Here is a 27501-nt window from a genome sequence, read left to right on the forward strand (position 1 = left end):
GACGCAAAATCCCTGGTTCTAGATCCTCCTGTAACCGTCATACACAGCCCCCACTTTTCCCCACACTCCCTGACACCCAACCCCAAACACACTTCACCCCTTCGGCTTGATCTCCTTTACCTCCCCTTGATACAACTGCCCACAGACAGTATAATCCTGACCTGTACTGAACTAACCCAATTCCCTCCACCTGATCCCCAGAATCAACCTCCTTAACGGACTCTTCCAATCTACCTTCAGTACTTACTTTTAGAGGGGCCATTTTAGCCATCCATCCACCTGACAATATACCCAACCACCCAGTTGCCTCTCTGTTACCCACCAGGTATCCTAGGTCTTCAGCCATCTGGCACAGTACCCCCTCACCCTAATCCCTTATTCATATACTGTAGCCCTTTATCTTTTCACATCAGCGGTTAAAGTGGATCTTTACATCATGGAATGCAGCACCTAATGATGTCAACAGCATGACTCCAACACTAATCAATATTATTGCTGGCTGCATGAATTCTTGGCCTGAACATTTCATAGAGAAATCCTCCAAAGATAAGGTTTTTGTTTCGATCAGAGCAGGGAGAACTTTTCTCGATCCTGAACAAAATATCTGAGTCAATATTTCTTGCATTTGTGTTGACAAAAACAATATTTGATTCACACAGACAAAGAATGAAAAGATTCATCAATCCCCACAATAATTCCCAATCGTCCATCAAACCTAAGTCACCACCACCCAAATTTCTCAGTCACCACATAAATTAAATAGGCACAAGACAAAAGGCATAAGTGAGAAAGAAGAATTAAAAAAAATAATTGACATACTCTCCTCTGCACTTAAATTCATCATCCGAAACATATCTTCACAGACTGGTTAAGTTACAGATAATATATTTCCATCATATATGTACAAAGCTAAAATATTTTAATAATGTAGTTGCTATCCTAGATGTTGTATATCAGATCTCAATCTCAGATATATTTTTTAACAACTGAAACAGTGTTCGTTACTGTAGAAGCATCCACCATGTTTTGTTCCACCATGTATCGAAACTTCTGAACATATGCAGCCTTAGGTCAGAGATTCCAGATAGATTTGCAAGGAATTCATTCCCCACATCCACAGTTCCAGGTTTGCAGCCTCCTCTCTACTCCATCCCTTGTAACTTCCTTGTCTCCATCATCCAGCATTTCCCTCCCTTCCTCCATCCATCCAGTTTCAACCTCTTCTCTTTTATCTTCTGCAGTCTCCCTTATTGTACATCACAGGCTCCAACCCATCTCAGCCCACTTTACAGCTTCTGTTTTCCCTCCACCACCCCTGCCACTATCACCACTACCAATCATCTTATGACCTCCATTGCCCACTTGCAGTTTCCTTCTCCCCAATGCTTCCAAAATGCCAAACTCAGCAAATTGAACTCCTGACAGACCCCAGCTTTGACACATTTAACTCATAACCCTGTCCCCTCTACCTCCATTAACCTCAGCAAAACCTCCAACAAAATTCTTCCTTGACAATTCATTTAGTTTCACTCCTTCCTTCTCCTCCTTCTTAACTACTCAAATCACTGCTTCTCCACTTGCAGGCTGTTTCTCTCCTGGTTACTACTACCAGGCTCATAGCGAACATATTAGTAGTAAGTGCAGGAGACAACCAGCTCATGACTGGAGGAGCAGATTCATAATAATCCTGTCCATTCCACTTACTGTGCAACCTTTCTCAGACTGGTTGACCCCAGAGTGGATTTCCCTGGCTGTTTTGTGAGATTTCAGTGGTGAATTCACTCCCTACCGCTGTGTACTTTGAGCATAGCTTCCAAGTATAATCTTGAAAGTATTATGTTAATTACATAAACTTTAAAACACAGAAACTGACCATTGAACCCAAATGGTCTATATCAGTATTGAGTCTCCTCCAATTATATAGGTGGAGTCTTCTACTCTGGAGCACAGGTCGTTTTGCTATAACACAACAGCTATGTTCCTGTGCAACCTCGTGCTATAGGAAATCATGCTTTGGAAAACTGCTATTGAAATCTGAGGAGCAGGAGAATCTATGTTTTGGGCATAAGCTCTTCATCAGGAATGAGGCTTGTGAGCCAAGGGGGCTGAGAGATAAATGGGAAGGGAGTGAGGGAAGGTTAGCAAATCTTGGAATGGTCAGGGTGTTCGTGCTCTCGCCATGACCTTATGCTGGTAGAAGATCTTGGTGCCATGTTTAAAAAAGACACATGGACAGACATTCATTCCTACAAACCAGGAAAGTCATTTGGGGTCCTGAAGTGGACTTCTGCAGCTGAAAGTTCTGACTTTTCTTCTCTCCCCCAGTCAGATTTCCACCCTTGGCCAGTTTGTCCTGTGCACTCCAGCCTCCGTCACTCAGCCATTCTCTGTGTTCAATGCAATTTACATTACTACTACCTAATGTCAATCAGGGTGTTGTATAGACAGACTACTCCCCAGAGAGGACATAACAATAGTTGCAAATGCAAAGTCCAGGAAGGTGGCATACCTTACTAACTGCATGCAGATTCCATACAATCACAAATCATCAGGTCCATGTTGTATGCTCACAGAGAACTTAGTTGAGAAAGGGAACCTAACTGGAGTGAGCTGACCTTTTAATGAGCAGCTATGTCATACAGATGCATGTCAAGGACTTCCCAATGTTTGCTGTTGGGAACCACAACCCCCCTTTAAAGCTCCGAGAACTCAACTGCAAACTTTCTGCCTGCCATCAAGGTTCTTGCGTTTTGGCTTCTTGCTCAATTAAGTTCCACTGCCTACCTTTCCAACTATTCCCAGAAGTAGTGCAAGATTCTGTCATATATCATCCAACCCTATCAGCATATCTCTCTATTTTTTCCTCCCACGGGAAATTATCAAGTTTCCCCTCGACTTCAGCCGCTTCTTGTGGTAGAAGTCTTACATTCCAGTTACCTTGGTTCTCTTGAATTCTTTCTTTGGTTTATTACAGACAATCTCATATTTATGACCCCTAATTTTGGAATTTGAAATGTGGATGTTAAGACTTGTGGTAAAAAAATTACAAACCATGACAGAAATAAATAGAAACTTGTCGAGCGAAAAGACTTTACAAAGTCACAGGCAGAAAAATGAATGTCAGTATTTCAGCCGTTTGGCCAAAATTGATCAGCCGAGATCTCTTCGAGAGGCTAAAGTGGAGAGTAGCAGAAAGAGGGGTTGAATTAGATATACTGGACATCACAGAGTGGATGCAGATGAATCACAACGAATGTGCGAGATTGACACAAGACAGACAAGTGTGGCATACCTTAACATCAAATCTCCAGGCAGGAGAATCTACAATCAGCAGCAAAGGTAGTTCTGGAATCCATAAAAATTGAAGCACTTCCTCGTAACTTGGTCAAACACCCAGGCTTGTCTTTTCTTGAGAAGCTTAACCTTATTTTCAAGGCACATTAGTTACATTCAATTTCAGCCCAATTGCATCAATTGGTAGCTTGATGGCTGCAATATTCACTTTCAAGGTGATGGTTTCTGATTGCATTCCATACAGAGCTATGAAGATTTAGTCATTTCATATATTCAGGACAGATTTCAATAGATTTCTAGGTGTTGAAGATATGAAGTAGTATAGGGATAGTGTGGTGAAGATACCACTGAGGCAGAAGATCACCTACAATATGTTTCAATGACAGACCAGGCTCAAATGGGCAATGGACCATGCCTTCTCCTATTTCCAATGGAACAATATTCCAACTTCTTTATCTGCAAGTGGAATTGTAAACCTATTGTGATGCCTTGCAATCAGAAGAATATTTAGGTGAGTTCAATGTGAATTACAGTATTACATGACCAGTATAATTTCAAAACTTGAAAAGAAATTGAATCCATATTTCATCTTTACAACTATTCAAAAATGCAGCCATCAATAAATGCAGTGGATATAGAGACTGGCATAATTTGATGGATCTTCCACCTCTTCAGTCACCAAGCCTAGTCTCTTTATTTTTGTTTTAGAAACACCTTTTTACAAGATGATAATAGCTCCTTCAATAAAGGATAAGTGTGTACCTGCATTCTGCTACCATTAAATCTAATGATAGTGCACATTGATTTTTTTTTTGTTCTTAAGGACTCAGAGGAATACAATTTCTGTAAAGCAAATAACCTGAATGCACTCCAAGCAGTTGGAGTACTTGTGCAGGGAATGACTAACTTTCTATGAGGTGCATCTTTTGTGTCTGTACTTCGGAGTCATGTCTTACATCTATCTTCTAGACTGAACATTTACTGTGAAAAAGGTAGTAGATACAATGAGACAAATTTTCTTTGATTTTAATTGTTGCAATAGTTAAAATCATGCCATATAGCAGGTAAGCCCATGCTCCTGTGATATTGCAAATCTAGTTACTTGGTATTTTTGATGACTGGTTTACAGATTTATAGTTTATTTCCCTATTTTGTTTATCAATGATTCCCACAAAGCAATATTTCATTGCCATGGCTGATGCAATAAATTATACTTATATAGTGCCTTGACCAATAAAATATCCCATGGTAATTCACAGGAGCACTGTAAAACAAAGTTAGATAATGAGTTACAGAAGGACACAGATGGTTGAAAGTTTGGTCAAAGGGTGAGGTTGTATGCATGTCTTAAAGGAAGAAACAATGGTAGAAAGGCAGAGATGGGGGGTGAGTGGGGATGTAGAGGGACAGATTTCAAAGCCTAAGCAGCTGACACTGAAGCAAGGGTTGGAGAAGCAATATCTCAAGAAAGCTGTCGAGAAATGACAAATATAGGAAGGGATGAAGCTATAAAGGGTTTTGAAAACAATGGTAAGAATTCGACCGTTGATATCTAGTGTAATCAGAATTCAGTATCAAGAAAATAGCAGCTCCAAAATATAAAATGTGCAATATTAGCAGTGAAAACATTAGCCAATGTATGGAATTCCTCCATCTGTCCTTTAACAATTGCATTAGTATGCTTAAAATAATCAGACTATTGCTCTTATTGAAACAGTGCACTTTGGAATCTGAATGGAGCTTGTTCGTATCATAGCCAACAATTTGAAAGTATAAGAGTGCTCAGCTCAGTTTTAGCCATAATAGAGCAAGTGGCAATTTTGAGGTAGCAATTACTATATTTCTGAACTAAAATTCTGATAGTAAACCTATCTTCTCCATAAAGCCCCGCAACCAACTTGTTTTCTTTTCTTCTTTTGAACTATGTCTCAGCATTCAAAGCACAGTCATTTATTCTGATGTGTAGCAACATGATTTTCACACAGCACTTTTCATTTTACTTTGAAACACTGCTGCAGTAAAGATGGAAGAGGCAGACTTTGCCCTTGCAGATTCCTTTGCAGTTCTGGTAGCTTTCAAGTGACTTAAGATCAGGTTGAACACTGGGAGCTAGAGTGGAACAAAGGCCCGCATCAGACCAGTCTGAGCAATGACAGCATGAGCCGCTTTTGCAAAGGTTATGTCCTGATCATTAGCAGTGCTGTTACATGTTGAGAATTGGACCCCATGCGATTGTGTTTTTCCAGCTTCTTTTGGCAAGAGCAAGCTTCTTACAGGGATGACAAGCAGTCTACATTTGTTAACAATGAAAAGAAAATCATAAGTTACCAAAGAATAGCAAGAAAAGATCAGAAAATACCAGGGTTGGACAGGAGGTCAATCATCTAAGAAAAAGTAAGGCAGCAAAACACTTTGATAGGATTCTTTATTTCAAATACTAATAAAGGATGCCTACCCAAAAAGGACAGACCCATTATTCTTTTGAATTTAAAATGCTAGTGTTCTGGTAAGAACACTAATTTGTTTTCCATTTTTCTTCTGATCATGGCCACCAATTTTCATTTTTCTTTAATCTTTATTTAATCATAAATAATCAGATTCCATATTACATACACATGCTGGAAAGAAGAACACACTCATGGCACATTTCAAGTGGCTCCTACTTGTTTGCAAGGCTCATTCAAAAAGTCACCTAAAGCGTCCAAATAAAAATGACATAAAATGCGATAATGTTCAGAAAGTGAAACTCATGGTTAATAAGAGCTACAGCCACTAAAAGTGAAATTCCATCCTTTATAGTTGTGGTGCATGTATTAAGAGGTGAGGTCTCTGGATTCAAAACAGAAGTGCAAAATGAGGGATTAGAAGGGATTTATCAGAGAGAAAGAAAATTAGAAATGGTATACTTTTGTATCTGTGAGCGGTATCATTTTTGGACTATGTCTGAAACAGAAGAGATTTGAGGAGGCGAACCCACCTCAAGATGAGGCCTATGAATATGTGCAAGCCCTTCAATCTTCTGACAACTAGCAAGCTTATCCGGATGCTTTTATGCTCTAGCAGTCACCCATCAGTTTACTCTTTAAGCAGTCCCTCTCATGTCATATGTTTTAATGTAAAAAAAGTTCTGATTTCAAAGTTGTAGAAACATACAATTCATATCTTTCATTTCATAAAACAGCAGTCAAATGTGTTAGATAACCCAGCACAGAATAAAAGAAAAAAAGGCTCAATATTTGTTTAAAGAAATAAAATTAAAGCTCCAAATTACATGCAAAAGTTACAGAGATTGAGGTTGTAATGATCGAAAGCCAAAAGAAAAGAACTGGGTTAAAAAGAATAGTAAATCAGCTCATGGTAATTCAATTGCAGACAATAATTAAGTGATAAATTCAACTAATGAGATAGTGCGTGAGACACTACAGACTTAGCATGTTGAATAAATTCCCAGACCTCATGACAACAAATTTATATGGTTCGTAAACGTTACAATGCTGCATGCTGCAGTTCAATGCTAAACACAGTGCTGTACCATTTGCTAAATTAGAAGGCATTGGAAGCAATAACTCCTCAGATAAATGCCAACACCAGTAATCACTCACACACACAGCATTTCCCTAGGTTTTTATTTCTAACATCTTTACTTCTAAAATGATTTCTATTTACAAGGCTGGGCACCTCTGTGGATCTTTGTGTCCATTCATTTGCTCCACTCTCGAGAGGAGCAGACCTATTCAAGTAATGTAAGCCTAAGGGCTCAGTATCCTTGTCAGCCACAATTCATTGTAGACAGGTCAGTTATAATCTTTTTAATGATTGATTACTGGTTGGTAGTTGGCAGCTTTGTTTTCTCTGGTGAATAAGGCAGAACTTAGTTGTTTTTTAGTAAATACAAAAATGGTCAATTAAAAAAAAAGTGGTACCTTTTTCCTTCCATTACAGCTCAGCTTAATTATATATGTTCATTTTTCCAGTCTATTCTACTTCAATCAATACCTTGAATCTTTTTTTGCAATAAATTACACAATATCTGAAGAAACCTAAATCAGTTCCTTCTGTTTCGTCTCTCAAACTTGGGCAAAACAAAATGAAGGACAACTTGCTTTTAAATAATACCTTTAACATGCCAAGGTGTTCCAGGATGCTTGAAAATAAATCATAAAGCTTTCAATTGATTGAATTTGAACAATTCAGAATGGAGAGAAGTTCCATGAAAATGCAGCTTTGAGATTATTGACCTTTTTGTCAATTGTGAATTCGAAGGTCTTTTGAAATATTTCATTCTAAGGTAAAGTAGGTTTGAGGAAAATTATAGCATTGCTAAAGGGTAACCAATGGTAAGAGGCATTAGTTGATGTTAGCATAAATCCAATCTACTGTTGCGTGCACAACATCATCTATGCTTTAACCTGGATTCCTACTCAGAGTCAACGTTGATCTGTTGATCAGGACGATTTATACAACTTCCTCAGATAAGGGTCTTGCAGACTTTTTTTTACTGGAGAAACTTGCAGGATTTTCCAACAACAATGATAATAATGAAATACCTTATTAATCATACTATTTAACTTGTATATTATTATGTTGCTAACTCTTTAAATATTTAAACTAGACAATTCCATTAAGATCAGAAAGTCTGTGCTGTAGTGGAACACATCATGAAGTCGTTCACACTTCAACCACTGTCAACTTAAGGGACTTTGCAGATTCGAATGCGTTTGCTAACTTTCAATGCATCTAAGCACTGAAATTTTACTATAAGAGTCATAGAGATGTACAGCATGGAAACAGACCCTTCAGTCCAACTCATCCATGCCGACCAGATATCCCAACCCAATCTAGTCCTACCTGCCAGCACCTGGACCATATCCCTCCAAACCCTCCCTAATCATGTACCCATCCAAATGCCTCTTAAATGTTGCAATTGTACTAGCCTCCATCACATCCTCTGGGAGCTCATAACATGCGCGTACCACCCTCTGTGTGAAAACGTTGCCCCTTAGGTCTCTTTTATATTTTCCCCCTCTCATTCTAAACCTATGCCCACTAGTTCTGGACTCCCCCACCCCAGGGAAAAAAACGTTGTCTATTTATCCTATCCATGCCCCTCATGATTCTATAAACCTCCATAAGGTCACCCCTCAGTCTCCGACACTCCAGGGAAAATAGCCCCAGCGCATTCAGCCTCTCCCTATAGCTCAAATCCTCCAACCCTGGCAACATCCTTGTAAATCTTTTCTCAACCCTTTCAAGTTTCACAACATCTTTCCGATAGGAAGGAGACCAGAATTGCACACAATATTCCAAAAGTAGCTGAGCCAATGTCTTGTACAGCCGCAACATGACCTCCCAACTCATGTACTCAATGCTCTGACCAATAAAGGAAAGCATACCAAACACCTTCTTCACTAGCCTATCTACCTGCAATTCTACATTCAAGGAGCTGTAAATCTTTGTTCAGCAACATTCCCTAGGACCTTACCATTAAGTCTATTAGTCCTGCTAAGATGTGCTTTTTTCAAAATGCAGCACCTCGCATTTATCTAAATTAAACTCCATCTGCCACACCTCAGCCCACTGGCTCATCTGATCAAGGTCCTGTTGTAATCTGAGGTAACCTTCTTCGCTGTCCACTACACCTCCAATTTTGGTGTCATCTGCAAACTTACTAACTGTACCTCTTATGCTCACATCCAAATCATTTATATAATTGATGAAAAGTAGTGGACCCAGCACCTTGTGGCACATTGCTGGCCACAGGCCTTCATTCTGAAAAACAACCCTTCACCATTGACTTGCTTTTCAAAGAAGTTTGTTTCTAGAAAACATTAGCTATGTGGCATGATTCTGTGTACTTAGATATGCTATTTTATAAACAGATTTTCCAGGGTAGTGTCTTATTTTATAAGGTAAGAGTTTAACTGAATTAACTCAACTAGTTTCCTGAAACGCTCTGCAGGTCAGGCAGCATCTGTGAAGAGAAATCAGAGTTTACGTTTCTCAACACCAGGTCCAGTGATCCCTCACCTGCTAAGCTTTTCCAGCACTCCTGTTTTTGGTTTTGATTTACAGCTTCTGCAGTTTTTTTTTTAAGATTAGATTAGATTACTTACAGAGTGGAAACATGCCCTTCGGCCCAATAAGTCCACACCGACCCTCCGAAGAGCAACCCACTCAGACCCATTCCCCTACATTTACCCCTTCACCTGACACGACAGGCAATTTAGCTTGGCCAATTCAACTAACCTGCACATTTTTGGTCTGTGGGAGGAAACCAGAGGACCTGGAGGAAACCCACGCAGACACAGGGAGAATGTGCAAACTCCACACAGACAGTTGCCCAAGGCGGGAATCAAACCCGGGTCTCTGGTGCTGTGAGGCAGCAGTGCTAACCACTGGGCCACCGTGCCACCAGTATTTATTAACAGTAACTCTATTTGTGTCCTTAAAAGTAAGCAGGAATTTTAATTCTGGTCATTTTGGAGAATTGGTTTGTTATGTTTCCATTTGAGATTGTACCAGAAAAGATTGTGTGAGGCTTGAATTATGATAGACCACATGATGTACAGGTAACTTGTGCTCAGTGGTCATTTTAAAGTGGTCTCCTTTTCTGTCAAGGCTGGATTGCTTTTCTTTCTATTTGAATGATTTTTCTAATTAACCTGTTCAGAGATGTTATTATATCCCTCTGGAGCAGGTGGGACTTGAACCCACGCCTCTTGAATTTTAAAATATTAACAATGTGGGGAAATTAAAACCACAGGGCTCTGTTCACCTGCAGCCACTAATCACTTCCAAATCTTCACTTGTCACAGTGACAAACACAATATGGTCATTAACAAGGGAAAACCGAGCCAACAGGGGCTGATTAATCTTACAGCAAAAGGTCTCAGGTGGAATCACAATAAATTGGAAAAAAATGAAGCACATTTTACCATTTCTGCACCTGGGTGTACTGGACTGTTTGGCCTCAGCAAAAACAAGAACATTTCATGGGAAGGGCTACATGAGCATTACAGAGCTCAACTCTAGTGGTCAATTTTAATAGATCGGAAATCAGGGTGGCGCCAATGATGTGTACATCACCCGCTCAATTATCCAAAGCCCCGTAAGTAGAAATGTGATAACCAGCTCCACTGCTTTTTAGGAGAGTTTATAAATAGTGGAAGAGTCAAAGTCAGGACGAAAACAATTCACAAAATAACCAGAGGCAATATAGGGAAACCTTTCTATGTGAAAAACTACCCGTGTATTATAGATATATTTTTATTCAAAGCTTTCAAAAGGAGAATTGACAAACAATGAAGGGGAGGATATGTTGCAAGATTTGGGAAAAGAGCCAAGAATTGACATTAACCAGATTTCTTTCTGAAACAATTGACACAGAATAATAATAAGTTAAAAATTCTTCCATTAAGAATAGATTGAATTAGAGTGATAGTCAACATGCCAGAATTACTGTGGCATTGTGGATGGTGTCCCTCTTTGAGCTGGAAGCTCTGGGATGGAGTTGAACCCCAAGACTTGATGGCCAAAATAACATGCTTTTATAATGCTGTCCAGCAGGTTTATTAGTGCCAATGACCACTGACGAGAGAGGGAATTTCCTGCTCATCCATATGATGGAGAGAAAGCTGGAGTCGTTAACATCACTATCCTGAGCTAGGGATTACATGTGAGTAAAAAGACACATTGCCACAAAACAGGTGAGCACTTTGGAGACAGCGGTCACAATTCTGTCAGGTTTCCTTTAGTGATGGAAAGGGATAGGTGTACTCCACCGAGCAAGAGTTACAGCTGGGGGAAGGGAAATTACGATGCAATTAGGAAAGATTTAGGAAGCGTAGAATGGGAAAGGATACTGCAGGGGATGAGCACATTAAAAATGTGGAGCTTATTCAAGGAAAAGCTCCTGTGTGTCCTAGATAAGTATGTACCTGTCAGGCAGGGAGGAAGATATAGAACGCGTGAGCCATGATTTACTAAAGTGGAATCCCTGGTCAAGAAGAAGAAGAAGGCTGATGTTAAGACAAATGTGAAAACTCAGTTAGGGCACTTGAGGGTTACAAGGAAGACAGGAAAGACCTAAAAGGAGAGCTCAGAAGAGCCAGGAGGTAACATGAGAAGTTGTTGGCGGATAGGATCAGGGTTAACCCTAAGGCTTTCCGTAGGTATGTCAGGAATAAAAGAATGACGAAAGTTAAATTGGGCCAATCAAGGATAATAGTGGGAAGTTGTGTGTGGAGTCAGAGGAGATAGGGGAAGCACTAAATAAATATTTTTTGAAAGGGAAGCTAGAGAAGTGATTGCTGGGCCTCTTGCTGAGATATTTGTATCATTGATAGTCACAGGTGAGGTACCGGAAGACTGGAGGTTGGCAAACGTGGTGCCACTGTTTAAAAAGGGTGGTAAAGACAACCCAAGGAACTATAGACCAGTGAACCTGACCTCGGTGGTGGGCAAGTTGTTGGAGGGAATCCTGAGGGACAGGATGCACATGTATTTGGAAAGGCAAGGACTGATTCAAGATAGTCAACATGGCTTTGTGCATGGGAAATCATATCTCACAAACTTGATTGAGTTTTTTGATTAAGTAACAAAGAAGATTGATGAGGGCAGAGCAGTAGATGTGATCTATATGGACTTCAGGGAGGGATATTCGACAAGGTTCCCCATGGGAGACTGATTAGCAAGGTTAGATATCATGGAATACAAGGAGAACTAGCCATTTGGATACAGAACTGGCTCAGAGGTAGAAGGCAGAGGGTGGTGGAGGAGGGCTGTTTTTCAGACTGGAGGTCTGTGACCAGTGGAGTGCCACAAGGATCGGTGCTGGGCCCTCTACTATTTGTCATTTACATAAATGATTTGGATGCGAGCATAAGAGGTACTAGTAAGTTTGCAGATGACACCAAAATTGGAGGTGTAGTGGACAGTGAAGAGGGTTACCTCAGATTACAACAGGATCTGGACCAGATGAGCCAATGGGCTGAGAAGTGGCAGATGGAGTTTAATTCAGATAAATGCGAGGTGCTGCATTTTGGGAAAGCAAATCTTAGCAGGACTTATACACTTCATGGTAAGGTCCTAGGGAGTGTTGCTGAACAAAGAGTGCAGGTTCATAGCTCCTTGAAAGTGGAGTCGCAGGTAGATAGGATAGTGAAGAAGGCATTTGGTATGCTTTCCTTTATTGGTCAGAGTATTGAGTACAGGAGTTGGGAGGTCATGTTGCAGCTGTACGGGACATTGGTTAGGCCACTGTTGGAATATTGTGTGCAATTTTGGTCTCCTTCCTATCGGAAAGATGTGTGAAACTTGAAAGGGTTTAGAAAAGATTTACAAGGATGTTGTCAGAGTTGGAGGATCTGAGCTACAGGGAGAGGCTGAACAGGCTGGGGCTGTTTTCTCTGGAGCGTCAGAGGCTGAGGGGTGACCTTATAGTGGTTTACAAAGTTATGAGGGGCATAGATAGGGTAAATAGGCAAAATCTTGTCCCTGAGGTCGGGGAGTCCAGAACTAGAGGGTCGGGGAGTCCAGAACTAAAGGGCATAGGTTTAGGGTGAGAGGGGAAAGATACAAAAGAGACCTAAGGGGCAACCTTTTCATGCAGAGGGTGGTACATGTATGGAATGAGCTGCCAGAGGATGTAGTGGAGGCTGGTACAATTGCAACTTTTAAGAGGCATTTGGATGGGTATATGAATAGGAAGGGTTTGGAGGGATATGGGCCGGGTGCTGGCAGGTGGGACTAGATTGGGTTGGGATATTTGGTCAGCATGGATGGGTTGGATCGAAGGGTCTGTTTCCATGCTGTACATCTCTATGACTCTATGACAGTGTCCACTATAGAAAATGAAAATGTTGGCGAGGAAGATACAGAGATACTTGCATCTAGACTAGAAGAGTTTGAGGTTCACAAGAAAGAGGTATTAGAAATACTGCGGAGTGTGAAAGTAGACAAGTCCTCTTGGCCGGATGGGATCTATCCTAGGATCCTCTGGGAAGCAAGGGAAGAGATTGCCGAGCCTTTGGCATTGATCTTCAAATCATCATTGTCTACAGGAATAGTGCCTGAGGACTGGAGGATAGCAAATGTGGTTCCCTTGTTCAAAAAGGGTAGTAGAGACAACGCTGATAATTACAGACCAGTGAGTCTCACTTCAGTTGTTGGTAAAGTATTGGAAAAGGTTATAAGAAATAGGATTTATAACCATCTAGAAAAGAATAATCTGATCAGGGACAGTCAGCATGGTTTTGTGAAGAGTAGGTCGTGCCTAACGAATCTTATTGAGTTTTTTGACAAAGTGACCAAACAGGTAGATGAGAGTGAACCAGTTGATGTGGTGTATATGGATTTCAGCAAGGTGTTCGATAAGGTTCCTCACAGTAGGCTATTATACAAAATGCGGAGGAATGGGATTGTGGGAGACATAGCAGTATGGATCAGTAATTGGCTTGCTGAAAGAAAACAGAGGGTTGTAGTTGATGGAACATGTTCATCTTGGTGTCCAGTTACTAGCGGTGTACCGCAAGGGTCGGTGTTGGGTCCACTGCTGTTTGTCATTTTTATAAATGACCTGGATGAGGGCTTAGAAGAGTGGGTTAGTAAATTTGCGGATGACACTAAGGTCGGTGGAGTTATGGATAATGATGAAGGATGTAGTAGGTTACAGAGAGACATAGATAGGATGTAGAGGTGGGCTGAGAGGTGGCAAATGGAGTTTAATGTGGACAAGTGTGAGGTGATACACATTGGATGGAGTAATCGGAATGCAAAGTACTGGGCTAATGGTAAGATTCTTTGGAGTGCAGATGAGCAGAGAGATCTTGGTGTCCATGTACACAGATCCCTGAAAGTTGCCACCCAGATTGACAGGGTTGTTAAGAAGGCCTACAGTGTTTTAGCCTTTATTAATAGAGGGAATGAGTTCCTGAACCAGGAGGTTATGCTGCAGCTCTGGTACGGCCTTACTTGGGAGTATTGTTTACAGTTCTGGTCACCGCATTATAAGAAGGATGTGGAAGCTTTGAAAAGGGTGCAGAGGAGATTTACTAGGATGTTGCCTGGTATGGAAGGAATGTCTTACAAGGAAAGGCTGAGGGCCTCGAGGCTGTTCTCGTGAGAAAGAAGAAGGTTGAGAGGTGACTTAATAGAGACATACAAGATAATCAGAGGGTTAGATAGGGTGAACAGGGAGAGCCTTTTCCCAAGTATGGGAACGGCAAACATTAAGGGACACAACTTTAAAGTGGGGGGAGATAGATGTAAGGCAGATGTCAGAGGTAGTTTCTTTACACAGAGAGTAGTAAGAGTATGGAATGCTTTGCCTGCAACGGTAGTAAATTTGCCAAGTTTAAGTGCATTTAAGTCGTCATTGGACAGGCATATGGACGTACATGGAATAGTGTAGGTGGGATAGGCTTCAGATTAGTATGACAGGGCGGCGCAACATTGAGGGCCGAAGGGCCTGTACTGCGCTGTAATGTTCTATGTCTATGTAAAACATGAATTGTTGAAATGATTACAAACCGGAGGACAAAAGCATGGAGAGATTGTGGTATAGTGAACCATACCCAATTAGAACAAATTCCATCAATTTATTATAAATAGCAGCACTGGTTCTTTTGGTCAATCCTGGAAAATGCTTCAAAAATCAATAATTAAATGATTCCTGTTGACTCTTTGAAGTATTAGCTTAATTTATTGCATAGTTCACATATTCTGATCATTATTAGGTAAACTATTATGTAAGAGTTATGCTCTCACACAAATACAGATATTAAGCACTTAATAATTTAGTTTTTGTTCATAATATTAATGCAATATGCCTGATGTCTTATCTATAGTTGCCATCATAATCTGTCTTATTGAAATAAAAATGATGCTGATTAAAATTTGAGATCTTTGTCTTGTCAGGTCTTTTAAATGTAGCCAACAGTAAAAACACAGTAATTTCTTACTCACTGTGCCTTGATAAAATTTATGAATAATCAATATTTAGAATAATTTGGTGATTTTATTTGTACTTTGAAGTGTGAATGCATTAATGATCTCACTTGCTCAGAGTCTTTTCTCCCAACTTCTGTTTCAAGTTTTAGAGGGAAATTGAATTAAGCCTGAGTGTTGGCTAAACAAGCATTTGAAGGGTTCAATAAAAAATGAAAACTACAGCTATTAAAAAGGCCAAAGTTCGAAAAGTTAATGCTGGAGCCAATGCATTAGTTCTGCTGTCTATGGAGAACCATAAAATACAAGGGTCATTGGACCTTCTGGATTAAAAAAACAAAACAAAATGATGCTAATTATGTAAGATATGGAGGTGCCAGTATTGGACTGGGGTGGACAAAGTTAAAAATTACACAACACCAAGTTATAGTCTAACAGGATTATTTGGAAGTACAAGCTATCAGAGCACTGCCCTTCATCAGGTAGCTCGTGGGGCAGGATCATAGTCCTGTTGGGCTATAACCTGATGTTGTGTGCTAATTATGTAGTGAGTAGTCTAGACAGAGGAACGGCATGTTAACATGTTAAAACAATATTATGACAAAGATAATAATCATGAGGAAAATGAAAGGAGAGAGTGAAATGTAAATTCTGGAACAGTTAGAGAATTAATCAGACATTGTGAATTCAAAAGGTAACTCTCCAGCAAACAGACTGGATAATACGGAAGTGCTTTGAAGTTCAGATGGCATACTATTTTATCATCCAGTAACCTACTGAAATAACTTATGAAGATTATTAGAGAATCATAAATTAATTTTCAGGAATTGGCCAAGGAAAACTGCTTTGGATGTTAGTGATGTTAATATGAGAGGTGCGTCACCTATAAAATAACAGCCTTATAGAATCAATCCAAAGAGATCTCAAATCTCAACTAAGATAAGAGATTAAATTAATGACAGGCAATAACATGATTGAACTGAGTCACAATACCTAGAGTTTATCTATCATGGTGGTGCCCAATCCAGATGGATCACAAAGTTTTTGTACTGATTATCGCAATGTCAATGTGATAATAAAAGTGGATTTATATCCTGTTCCAAGATTGGAGAACTTAGTGTGAGTTTGAACAGAATGTCAACATTGTTGCTGTACTTTTAGCAAAGTTGTTAACGGAAGGCAGGGAATTTGAATGGATGCCAGAGTGCCTTTGAATGAATTGGACGCAAAATTTATCACAAAAGTTATATCACAAAATTTGAATGGGTAAAGGAATATTGGCGAGTTATGTTGACTGATATAGCCAAATATATATTGCCTTCTATAACACCTGGTAGATGTTATCAGCACAAAGATGTGCTGTTTTGAACAAAAAGTGCACCAGTGATGTTCCAATGATTAACCAATAACCTATTGAAAGACTATATAACTATACTGTTTCAATCAATGATTTGGTTGTTTTAGCCAAAGCTAGGAAGAACATTTATATGACTTGACTAAACTGTTTGATCAACTACAAAAAAAACAAATGGTTTAAACCTATCTAAGAGTGAATCTGCAAAAGCAAAGGCAAATAACTTGGCCTATTCTTTGGGATAGGGCCAAGCTGCGCTGAGAAAAGTGTAGTGAAAATATGACCTATTTTGGATTTTCCCATACATAAGACAAAATGCAAACATTTGCACGATGTTGTCATGAATTAATTTTATTGTAAGTTTGAATAGAATTTCAGCGTTATGGTGTACTTTGAACAAAGGTGTTGAAGGAAGACAGGAAATTAGAATGGATACCAGAGTATGAAACTGCCTTTGAAAATCTGACCGCTGTGCTGACAATTGCTTTAGTTGTGCCAGACTGTGAGAAGACAATTAAACTGGCTACTGGTACCAGCAACATCAGTGTAGGGGCTGTTTTCCTCCAAGATGACAAGATGGAGTTCAAAAGGCATGTCTGTTATTTACCAAAAAACTTGACCACATGTCAAAAAAAATATATTCCACATTGGAGAGAGTGACATTGTGTCTTGAGATTGCTCTCCTTTATTTTGAGATTTAAAGCAACAACAACATGGAAGGACTGCAATTTATATGGCCCACAATCCTTTGATTATTTCTGGAGGAAATACATGACTAGAACTTATGATTATTTATTTGGATCTTAAATTCCCAACTGCATACAGGTCATTCTACTAATACGCACATTTCGTTAATAAGAATTCACCGTAACACGATTGATGAATTAGTGACACTGTTTCTAAAGCACAAACTTTTAAAACGTGGGTTGGCTGTAATGTGATTACATCACCAACACTTTGAGCGCTGTTTCTAACATGCAATTTTCCTATAACATGTGCTTGCACAGGAATGCAACCGTTGCTTCATAGAAGAACTACCTATGATTAGAAAATCATTCATGAGCACAGAAAAAAAAGTGGTACTGTAGACACTTCAATGACAGGACACATGATGGGCAACACATGATATGGTGCTCATGGACAACTAAAATATCATGGCTGTTTAATTCTTAAATATGGATATGCTGCTACTGTTAACATGACACAGAAATAGTGTAACAATAAGCTTTGATGAGTAATTAAAAGATACATTTCCATTCTTCGCAAGAAGATATGATGTCAGGACTGTGATTTAGTGTTATTTACTTTTGAGTTTGGATTTTGACTGACATATGGGATTTGCTCTGTATGTGCATGAAGGGGTTTAAAAATCGACTTGGAAGGCTTCTGAAGCCATGGATTGATAAGGAAAACCAGATTGAGAGGTATAGTTCTCAGAATCTAATGGGAATCTGTTCACATTTGGAGAGCATTTATAAGCAAACAAAATAAACAAATGCAACAACGAAACAAAAACAGAAATTGGAGAAACTCAGCAGGTGTGGTAGCATCTGTAGAGGGAAAGCTGAGTTAACGTTTTGGGTCCAGTGACCCTTCTTCAGAACTCAGGTTAACTCAGCTTTCTTTACAAAGATGCTACCAGATCTCTGAAATTCTACAGCTATTTCTGTTTTTGTTTCAGATTTCCAGCATCTTCAGTTCTTTATTTTTAACAATGTAATGCATTAGGCTTCAGTTCGAGAGATCTTTAATTGGCTTCAGGGAAACACATGTGGTTTGAAGAAAGCTTTGATTTCCATTTGCGTGAGACACAGCTGAAGCTGGATGTGGAAAGCAGTTTCTCCCAAAGAATGGAGATCATTTAAAACTGTTAAGAGATAGGTTTACTTTGAAAGTTTCAGGCAGACCAAAAGTGTTTGATTAAAATGCTGAAGGAGTAATTTGAAACCGAGAGATTCTAAGCTCAGTTATATAAAAACTCAAAGAAGAGATTATCAGAAATTGAATCTGAAATTGAAGCAACAGTTAAACCCTATTGAGTTGATACAAAAGGGAACTTTCTCTGGTGGAGTACCACTAAGACAGGTGGTGTTGCGATAAATGGAATGGTATCTGACTTTCAAAATCTTGAAAATTGTGCTATATATAAAGTATTTGGTTTATTTCATGTTTTCATTTATTTTATATAATAAACTTGCTTTATTGTTAAATATCACCAAAATTCCATGATCTATCAAGCCAGATGTCAGTCTGAGATCTGACTTGTCCAGTGATAGCATCAGCTGGGATCATAAAACAGTAAAAAGATAAAGAATGAAGGTTAGCACCTTATCGGAATCTGAGCAATATGAGCTACGATGATATTGGAGGCAGAATCAGACAGAAATCCTGCAAGGATTATCTCAAAGTTGGGAATATCGAGCTCCATCTTTTATGTTTTTACCAAGCGGTGAGGCAAGTTTCTCACTAGAGAGGAGTGAAATGCTAATGAAGGGGAACAGTGGCTTGTTAAACATCTTATTGATGCTGCAACTTGTCTCATTCATATTCAACTGCCTACCTCACCAAATGCACTGAACACATTACATGGCAAGCATTCTCAGCATGGAAGTCATGTATGTGGTGCCTTGCAACGTCAGGCTCGCCACTTGTTCCAAAGGACCTCCATTCTGGGCACTAAGTGATAACATCTCAGGGCACATTCTCAGGGCACCAGCCACATACACTCCATATCACAGACACTGGCATCTGACACGTCCCAGCCTCTAAGAATCCTCACGTCACATCTTTAATCCATTTGTGGGACACTTCCACACTTCAATTCTGACCCTCGGGCTCCACCATCAACTATCATTTTAATGCTGCTGCAAGGACTCTATGCAGTCAGGGACTTGCACCCAGCTCACGGACTCATGGCTGCATCTGCAGGCAGTTCGCTGACAGTCTGAACACTCACTCACTCTGAATCTATCCTGGATGCTCACAGCATCCCTCTGATGCCCTGACATTTTGCAATTTGTCCCAACAGCCAGGTTTTCGAAGCTCAAATCACAGAGTACAGTAAGCCAAGGCAGCCAGTGATACCAGTCCAGGAGATTGGACACTATCAATAAGCTGCTTAGAGCAGTCAAATTCAATATGGTCCCACAAACGACGGAGGAGCTGTGAGTCAGGCAGCCTACCATTTGTCTGGACTCTTTCAGCCCCATTGTGGGCTGCTTTCCTCCTGGAATGAGACCAAGGCAGGGATTAAGGGAGATGAAATTGGATGGCACAGTTGCCATTTTTACTGCAGGTGAGGAGGTGTGCCCACTAACTCAGTAGGCAAGTAGACAGCACAGAGACCACACAGGAGAGCTGCGTTAGAATTGATGGGACTTTGGGAGGGTGACTGAGTGGGGAAGATGTTGAAGGCACGAGTGAGAGTGGAAGAACTTGGGCCTTGGTGGAAGCTGGGTATAATAGCAGAGAAAGCATGAGTGTGAGGTATCAGAGAGAAGATGGTGGCAGAGGAGAGAAGGTCCTTGACATTTTTACTGTACAGTTGGTTGTTTCTTCAATTAGACTGCAATGACCCAGGTGGCAACATCAGATCAGGCCTGTGGCTGCATCACCCTGTACAGCCTACAGAACCAAGCCCCCCAGGTGCTGCCTGCAAAGTGGGGCACATGTCTCCCCTTGTCTGCTAAAACCAAGGAACTGTGCATGGCAGCTCTAGACTGAAAATGCTTGACTGGTTGCACACCAGACTCTTAAAGATGTCATAGGGATAAGGGATGCCAGTCTTTCAGCAGAATGGTGAGTTTGGAATGGTGCGTGACAGACAATGGGGATAGAACCAAACGTGAGGGATGCGAAATGTCTGGGGTAGGTAGTTAATGAAATGCATTAAGTCAGATATGGCAAGAAATTACACTGGACCTCGTGCAGTGAATCTCTCCAAAAAGCTAAACATAACTCACACTTCACCAGAAAAGCTAAAATATTTAGCCTTCAGTCAATGCCCTTTCTTTCATTTTATTGTGGTCAAGTCAAAATCTGACTGATTTGTTTTCTAATCAATGTTAATACAAATTGTTTACAATGCGTAATGAGACATAAAAACTCAAATGGTAGACCATAACAACATAGAGTCAGAGAAATGTACAGCACAGAAACAGACCCTTCAGTCCAACTCACCCATGCTGACCACATATAAATTTAGTCCAATTTACCAACATTCAGACTATATCTCTTGAAAACCTTCCTATTCATATACCCATCCAGATGCCTTTTAAGTGTTAGAATTGTACCAGCCTCCACCACTTCCTCTGGCAGCTCATTTCATACACACACCACCCTCTGTGTGAAAACATTGCCCTTTAGGTCTCTTTCAAATCTTTTCCCTCTCACCTTAAACCTATTCCCTCCAGTTTTGGACTCCCCAGACCAGGGAAAACACCTTGTCTTATTTACCCCATCCATGCTCATGTTTTTATAAACCTCTATATGGTCACCGCTCAGGCTTCTACACTCCAGGGAAATTAGCCCCAGAACATCCAGCCTCTCCGTATAGCTTAAACCCTTCAACCCTTGCAACATCCTTATAAATCTTTCCTGAACCCTTTCAAGTTTCAAAACATCCTTCCTATAGCAGGAAAATCAGAATTGCATGCAGTATTCTAAAAGTGGACTAATCAATGTGTGGGAACCACAATATGACCTTCCAACTCCTATATTCAATGCTCTGACCAAGAAAAGCAAACATACCAAATGCCTTCTTCACTATCCTGTCAACCTGCAACTCTACTTTCAAGGAACTATGAACCTGCACTCCAAGGTCTTTTTGTTCAGCAACACTCTCCATGACCTTACCATTTGGTGTATAAGTCCTGCCCTGATTTGCTTTTCCAAAATGCATCACCTCCCAGTCAGCTAAATTAAGCTCCATCTGTCACTCCTTGGCCCATTGGCCCATCTGATCGAGATCCCATTGTACTCTGAGGTAGCCTGCTTTGCTGTCCACTCCACCTAATTTTGGTGTCATCTACAAACTTACTAACTAAATCTCCTATGTTCACATCCAAATCATTTATATAAATGACGAAAAGTAGTGGGCTTAGCACCAATCCTTGTGGGCACATCACTGGCCACAGGCCTCCAGTCTGAAAAGCAACCCTCCACCACCTTCTGTTTTCTACCTTCAAGCCAGTTCTGTATTCATATGGCTAGTACTCCTATATTCTATTTGGTCTAACATTGTTAACCAGTCTATCATGAGGAACTTCATTCAAATGCCTTACTGAAAATCCATATAAATTACATTTACCGCTCTGCCCTCATCAATCCTCTTTGTTACTTCTTCAAAAAACTTAAGTTAGTGAGACATGATTTCCCATGCACAAAGCCATGTTGACTATCCCTAATCAGTCCTTTCCAAATACATGTAAATTCTGTCCTTCAGGAGTCCCTCCAACAACTTACCCACCACCAATGTCAGACTCACTTGTCTGTAGCTTCTCCCCCCCTTTTCCTTACCACTATTCCAGCATTCTCTAAATCTACCAGCCTTTCCTTTCATCCTAACAGGACTATACTGTCTCTGTACTCTTGTCATCTCATTGTTGAAGACTCCACATTTTGCAGCCACCACTTTACCTGAAAACATCTGCCCCCAAATGAACTTTTGAAAATTTTTGCCTAATACTGCCAAAATTGGCTTTCCTCCAATTTAGAACACTAACTTTTAGATCCGGTCTATCCTTTCCATCACTATTTTAAAACTAATAGATTCAGGGTCACTGGCCCCAGAGTGCTTCCCCACAGACACCTCAGTTACCAGCTCCACCTTATTTCCCACGAGTAGGTCACGTTTTCGACTTTCTCTAGTTGGTACATCCACATTCTGAATCAGAAAATGTTCTTGCACATGCTTGATAAGGTCCTCTCCATCAAGGCCCTTAACACTATGGCAGTCCTAGTCTATGTGTGAAAAGTAAAAATCCCCTACCATTACCATCCTATTATTCTTACAGATAACTCAGATCTCCTTACAAATTTGTTTCTCAATTTCCCACTGATTATTGGGGGGTCTTTCTTACAATCCCAATAAGGTCATCATCCCTTTCTTAACTCTCAGTTCCACTCAAATAACTACTCTGGATGTATTCCCAGCAATATCCTCCCTAAATACAGCCACAATGTTATCCCCAATCGAAAACATCATTCCCCTCCCCTATCTTGCCCCCCTTCCTCTCCTTCCTATAGCATCTATAACCAAATTCCATTTGTATAGCACTTTTAAAATGGGGAAGATTCCAAGCAGTCCATAGTGGCATAATCAAAGAAATGACCTTCAAGTTAAAGAAGAATACATTCAGAGGATGTCATATTTGGTTCAAGACTTTACTATTCAGGAATATCTTTCAAGGAGAGGATAAACTCTCCAGAGCACACAGCTTAGATGGTTAAAACTTCGAGTTAGACAATGGAAAAATGTATCCAAATAAAGGCAAAGGTACAGAAGGGTTGAATGGGGTTACAGATTGATAGAGAATATGAAGGAATTTAAATGTATGATTTTGAATTTCAATTCTAAATTGTGCAGGCCAACATCCACTGCAGATTAGTGAAGAAACACATAACCAGTGAGTCTGAATCTGTACCATACAGAATGTGGTCAGCAGAGTTTCTGATGAAGGGCTTATGCCTGAAACATCGACTTTCCTGCTCCTTGGATGCTGCCTGATCGGATGTGCTTTTCCAGTACCATATTTTTTGACTCTGATCTCCAGCACCTGCAATCCTCACTTTCTCCTCTCTGTAATTTTAGCAGTTGATAAGCAGAAGTAAGTTGAAGGTAAGTAACATTATGGAGATGAAACTCTATGGCGTTTGCAATGGACAAGATATGGGATCAAGATTGTGTTGGATACTAAGGTTGTGAACAGTCTTGTTCACCATGAGTCAATGACTGCAAAGAGGAATGGAACTGTGAGCAGAGGTACAGAGCTGTTGTTAAGGCTGACATTTGGACTTGGTAATCTTCCACTCAAGACTTACACCAGTCCTTGGCAACTTTACATTAGTGCAGCACGACATTTCACAGGAAGATGGTTACATAGCGAGATGATCTATTCTAGTCATTTGCGTTCTGCCAATCTACTGAGCAACATCATGCAGAAGTCAACTTCCCACACTGTATTATCTGACTGAAGAAGAGAAATATGAGGATAAGTACAACTAACATTACAAACAAAACAAATTATATGGTACTCTCGAGATAAATTATATTGTTGAATTAATGTTGCAATTGAACCTCATCAATATTACAGAACTTGTTGTTTTTAATATCTGAAAGACAATGGTTCATCATGAGCAGTGTTACTGATGATTATGGTTTTATCATCTTCATATATTTCCTGTGAATGGGCTTTGTGCTGGAGCTGCTTGCTACATGGCTTTCATTGATTTCTTTTATTATCTGAAACTGATTTTTTAATATGATAGCCATATGAAAGAAAAATCTTAATTTAAATCACACAAATACGTATCCCACAGAGATCAGTTCAACAGTAAAACACTGAATACATAAACACGACAATCAATGATAGACTTTTCACTCACCTCTCGGTCTAAGATTGAAGGTGGCACTACAGTGACAATGTCTCCTTTCTCTGGGTCTATGTAGAACATGTTTGGAGATGGTGTCTCTGGTGTCTGTTTAATGATGCTGTAGCGCAGAACTGCATTGTCTGTATTGGTGTCATCTGCATCAAGAGCTGTCATGCGCATTACTGTAGTTCCTAAAGTGAGAATTAGAATAATAGTTTTACCACATTTTTTTACTTTCTGCCATTGTTAACATAATCATTAGAGAGTGCTCTCCAAATATTTTCCTCCTCAGAAGCTGCCTCAGTGCTGTGTATAATAAGGAGGGAAATGGTACTAAGCAAACTGATCGAGCTGTGGACTGATACACCCCTGAGCCTATGGGTGGCTCAATGGTTAGCACTACTGCCTCACAGTGCCAGGGTTACAAGGACAGGGTAGGGAGTGGGTCTTGGTGAGATGCTCTTTGGAGGGTCGGTGTGGACTTGATGGGCTAAATGGCCTGCTTCCACACTTTAGCAATTGTACGAGCCCAGATGGACTTCATCCTAAGCTTTGAAGAGATTGCTAATGTGATAGTAAATACATTGGTATTAATTTTCAAAAAGATTCCTAGATTCAGGAAAGGTTCTATCAGACTATGAAGTCGCAAATATATGTTCTCTATTCAAAAAGGGTGGGAGGTAGAAAATATACAAACAAGGAACAAGAGTGGGTCCCTTGGTACTTTGAGCCTGTTCCACTATTCAATGAAATCATGGCTGATCGGTTTGTAACCTCAACTCTACATTCCTCTATAAACCTGTTAATCTTCTATCCTCTTGGAAATTAAGAATCCATTTAGCTCTGCCTTAAAATTATTTAAAAATTCTGCAGTGACAACCTTTTGAGGAAGACAATTCTAAAGACTCATAATGCTCAGATAATTTTTCTTTTCCTCTGTTCTATTTTAAATGGACACCCCTTATTTTTGAACAATGACAACCAGTTCTAAAGCAGGAAACTATAGGTCATTTAGCTTGACATTTATGATGAAGACATGTTGGAATTGAAAAAAATTGCGCACTTAGAAAAATCCAAGATAATCAGGAAGAGTTAGCATAGTTTTATGAAAGTAGCCACATGGTGACCCAATTTACGGGAGTCTTTTAAAGGAGTCCTTTGTGGATAAAAAGGAACCAGACAACTATACAGCACTTAGTTTTCCAGAAGGTATTTGATAAATTCTATATCAAAGGTTATTGTGGAAATAAAGCTCACGGTGTAGAGGGTAACATATTGACTGGTTGACAATATGAGTAAATGGATCTTTCATTGGCAGGATGTGATAATTGGAGTCCTGCAGAGTGCTGTGCTGGGGTCTCAACATTTATAATTTACACCAATGACTTAGGTGAGGGGAATAATGGCAGCTAAACTTTCAGCCAATATCAATTTAGGTAGAAAAGTAAGTTGTGAAGAAGACACAAAGAAGTTGCAGACCAATGTAGAGAGTTTGAGTGAATGTGCAGAAATCTGGCAGATGGAATTATAATGTAAAAAAAATGTGAAGTTGCTCACTTCGGCAGGAAGAATAAAAAAGCAGAGTAACACTTAATGGAGAATGACTGCAGAATTATGAGGATTATGGGGTTCTGCTGCGCGAGTTACAAAACACCAGTGAGGAGGCACTGCATGTAATTAAGAAAGCTAATGGGATGCTGTCCTTTGTCCTGAGAGAAAAACTGCAGTTCTTCAGTTATACAGGCCTTTGGTGAGTCCACTTCTCAAATGCTGAGCAAAGATTTTTGATTCTTTACTAACGAGAGACATAAATGCATTAAGGGCAGATCAGCGGTGGTTTGCTAGGTTGCTATTTGGAATGAATGGACTTCTTATGATAACAGGCTGGGCTTGTTTTTGCTGGAGTTTAGAAGTGTGAGGGCAGAACCAGAGAACATAATTTTAAAATTAGGAATCATCCTTTCAAGAGAGAGATGAGGAGATATTTCTCTTTCAGAGGGTCGGGTGACTGCCTCAGAGGGGCAGTGCAGGTGGGAACATTGAATATTTTTAAGGAAAAGTGGATACATTCTTGTTAGGCAAGGTAACGAAGGGTTGCTGGGGGTAGCTAGGAAAACGGAATCTGAAACGGAAACTGATTAACGTGATCTTATCAAATAGCCGAGAAGGCAGAGGGGTTAAACAGTACACTTTTGCTCCAATTTTATATGTGTCTCTGTAATATTTGTAAAACTATTCTGAGCACTGCAGATAGTGTGCAAATATCAGCAGCAGTCCAGCTTCTCAAACTTCGGGCATCATACATCAGTTTTCCTATTGTCTGTAATTCCTCTAATATGTTACAATATCATAAGGTCTTGGGAGAAAATGTGCACAATCCAGAGACAATTGCTAATAAGTAACAGAATCATACAACGTCTGGAAGGTTTAATCAATCACGATAGAATGATGAGCCATGGTTCAGTTGGTAATACGCTTGTCTGAGTCAAAGGTTTTGATATACGTTTGATTCCAGGGCCTCAGAACAAAAACCGACACTGAGGGAGCACTGTTTTATTGAATTCTTTGATCGAGGCTGAATTAAATTCTGTTGCTCAGGTGGATGGTAAATATAAAATGACATTAATTAAAAAAAGAAGACTAGAGAATTATCTCCAAAGATCTGGTCAATAAATTGGTTATCATAGTTCCAACATTGCAACAGCAATTAAACTTCAAAAGTGCTTCCTTGACTGTGAAGGACGATAACTTTACATGACTAACCGATGTGTCAGAGTGTTATAAAAATGCTATTTTTGTTCTTTGTAAGTGATTTGCAAATCACTTTCTCCATTCTTTCTTGGGTTTGAAAGTTTTTTTCAATTAATATATCTGAATAATTGAAAACCTAAATAAAAACTTGCAGTCAAAAAGTTGTTGCCAGCATGATCATAATACGCCACTCTAACAATATTCCATTATTTATATATAGTTACTGGATTGTAGTGTCAGTAGCAGTCCACATGCACCAAATAACATAAGGAATCCTTTTTTTGTAGCTTGAATACTTTAAGTTCTTTTACTTGAGACTGGAGTTAGTATTCGTCTACTCGAAAGTATAAAGTGTAGCATAACGCTAGAAATGTACACCATTAAACGACAACCTCTGAGTTTCATAAGTTTTGTAATTTAAGGAATAATCTCTCAACCAATTTGTTGGGTATTTTTGATGAGTGAATAGAGAAGGTTGATGAAGGTGATGATGTGGCGTACATGGACTTCCACTCGACATGGAACTTCACACAACAGATTTATAATGGTCATGAAATAAAGAA

General features: G+C 39.8%; 1 protein-coding gene across 1 annotated transcript in view; it reads right to left on the minus strand.

Moving 5' to 3' along the window:
• Positions 1-27501, minus strand: part of cdh13 (cadherin 13, H-cadherin (heart)) — a 1093338-nt gene that overhangs the window by 298801 nt on the left and 767036 nt on the right. The window contains exon 7 of the mRNA XM_072595947.1: positions 24200-24378. Coding sequence (XP_072452048.1) covers positions 24200-24378 — 179 coding nt within the window. The remainder of the gene's footprint in view (positions 1-24199; positions 24379-27501) is intronic.

This window comes from Chiloscyllium punctatum, chromosome 26 (genome assembly GCF_047496795.1).
Source record: "Chiloscyllium punctatum isolate Juve2018m chromosome 26, sChiPun1.3, whole genome shotgun sequence".
Lineage (NCBI taxonomy): Eukaryota > Metazoa > Chordata > Chondrichthyes > Orectolobiformes > Hemiscylliidae > Chiloscyllium > Chiloscyllium punctatum.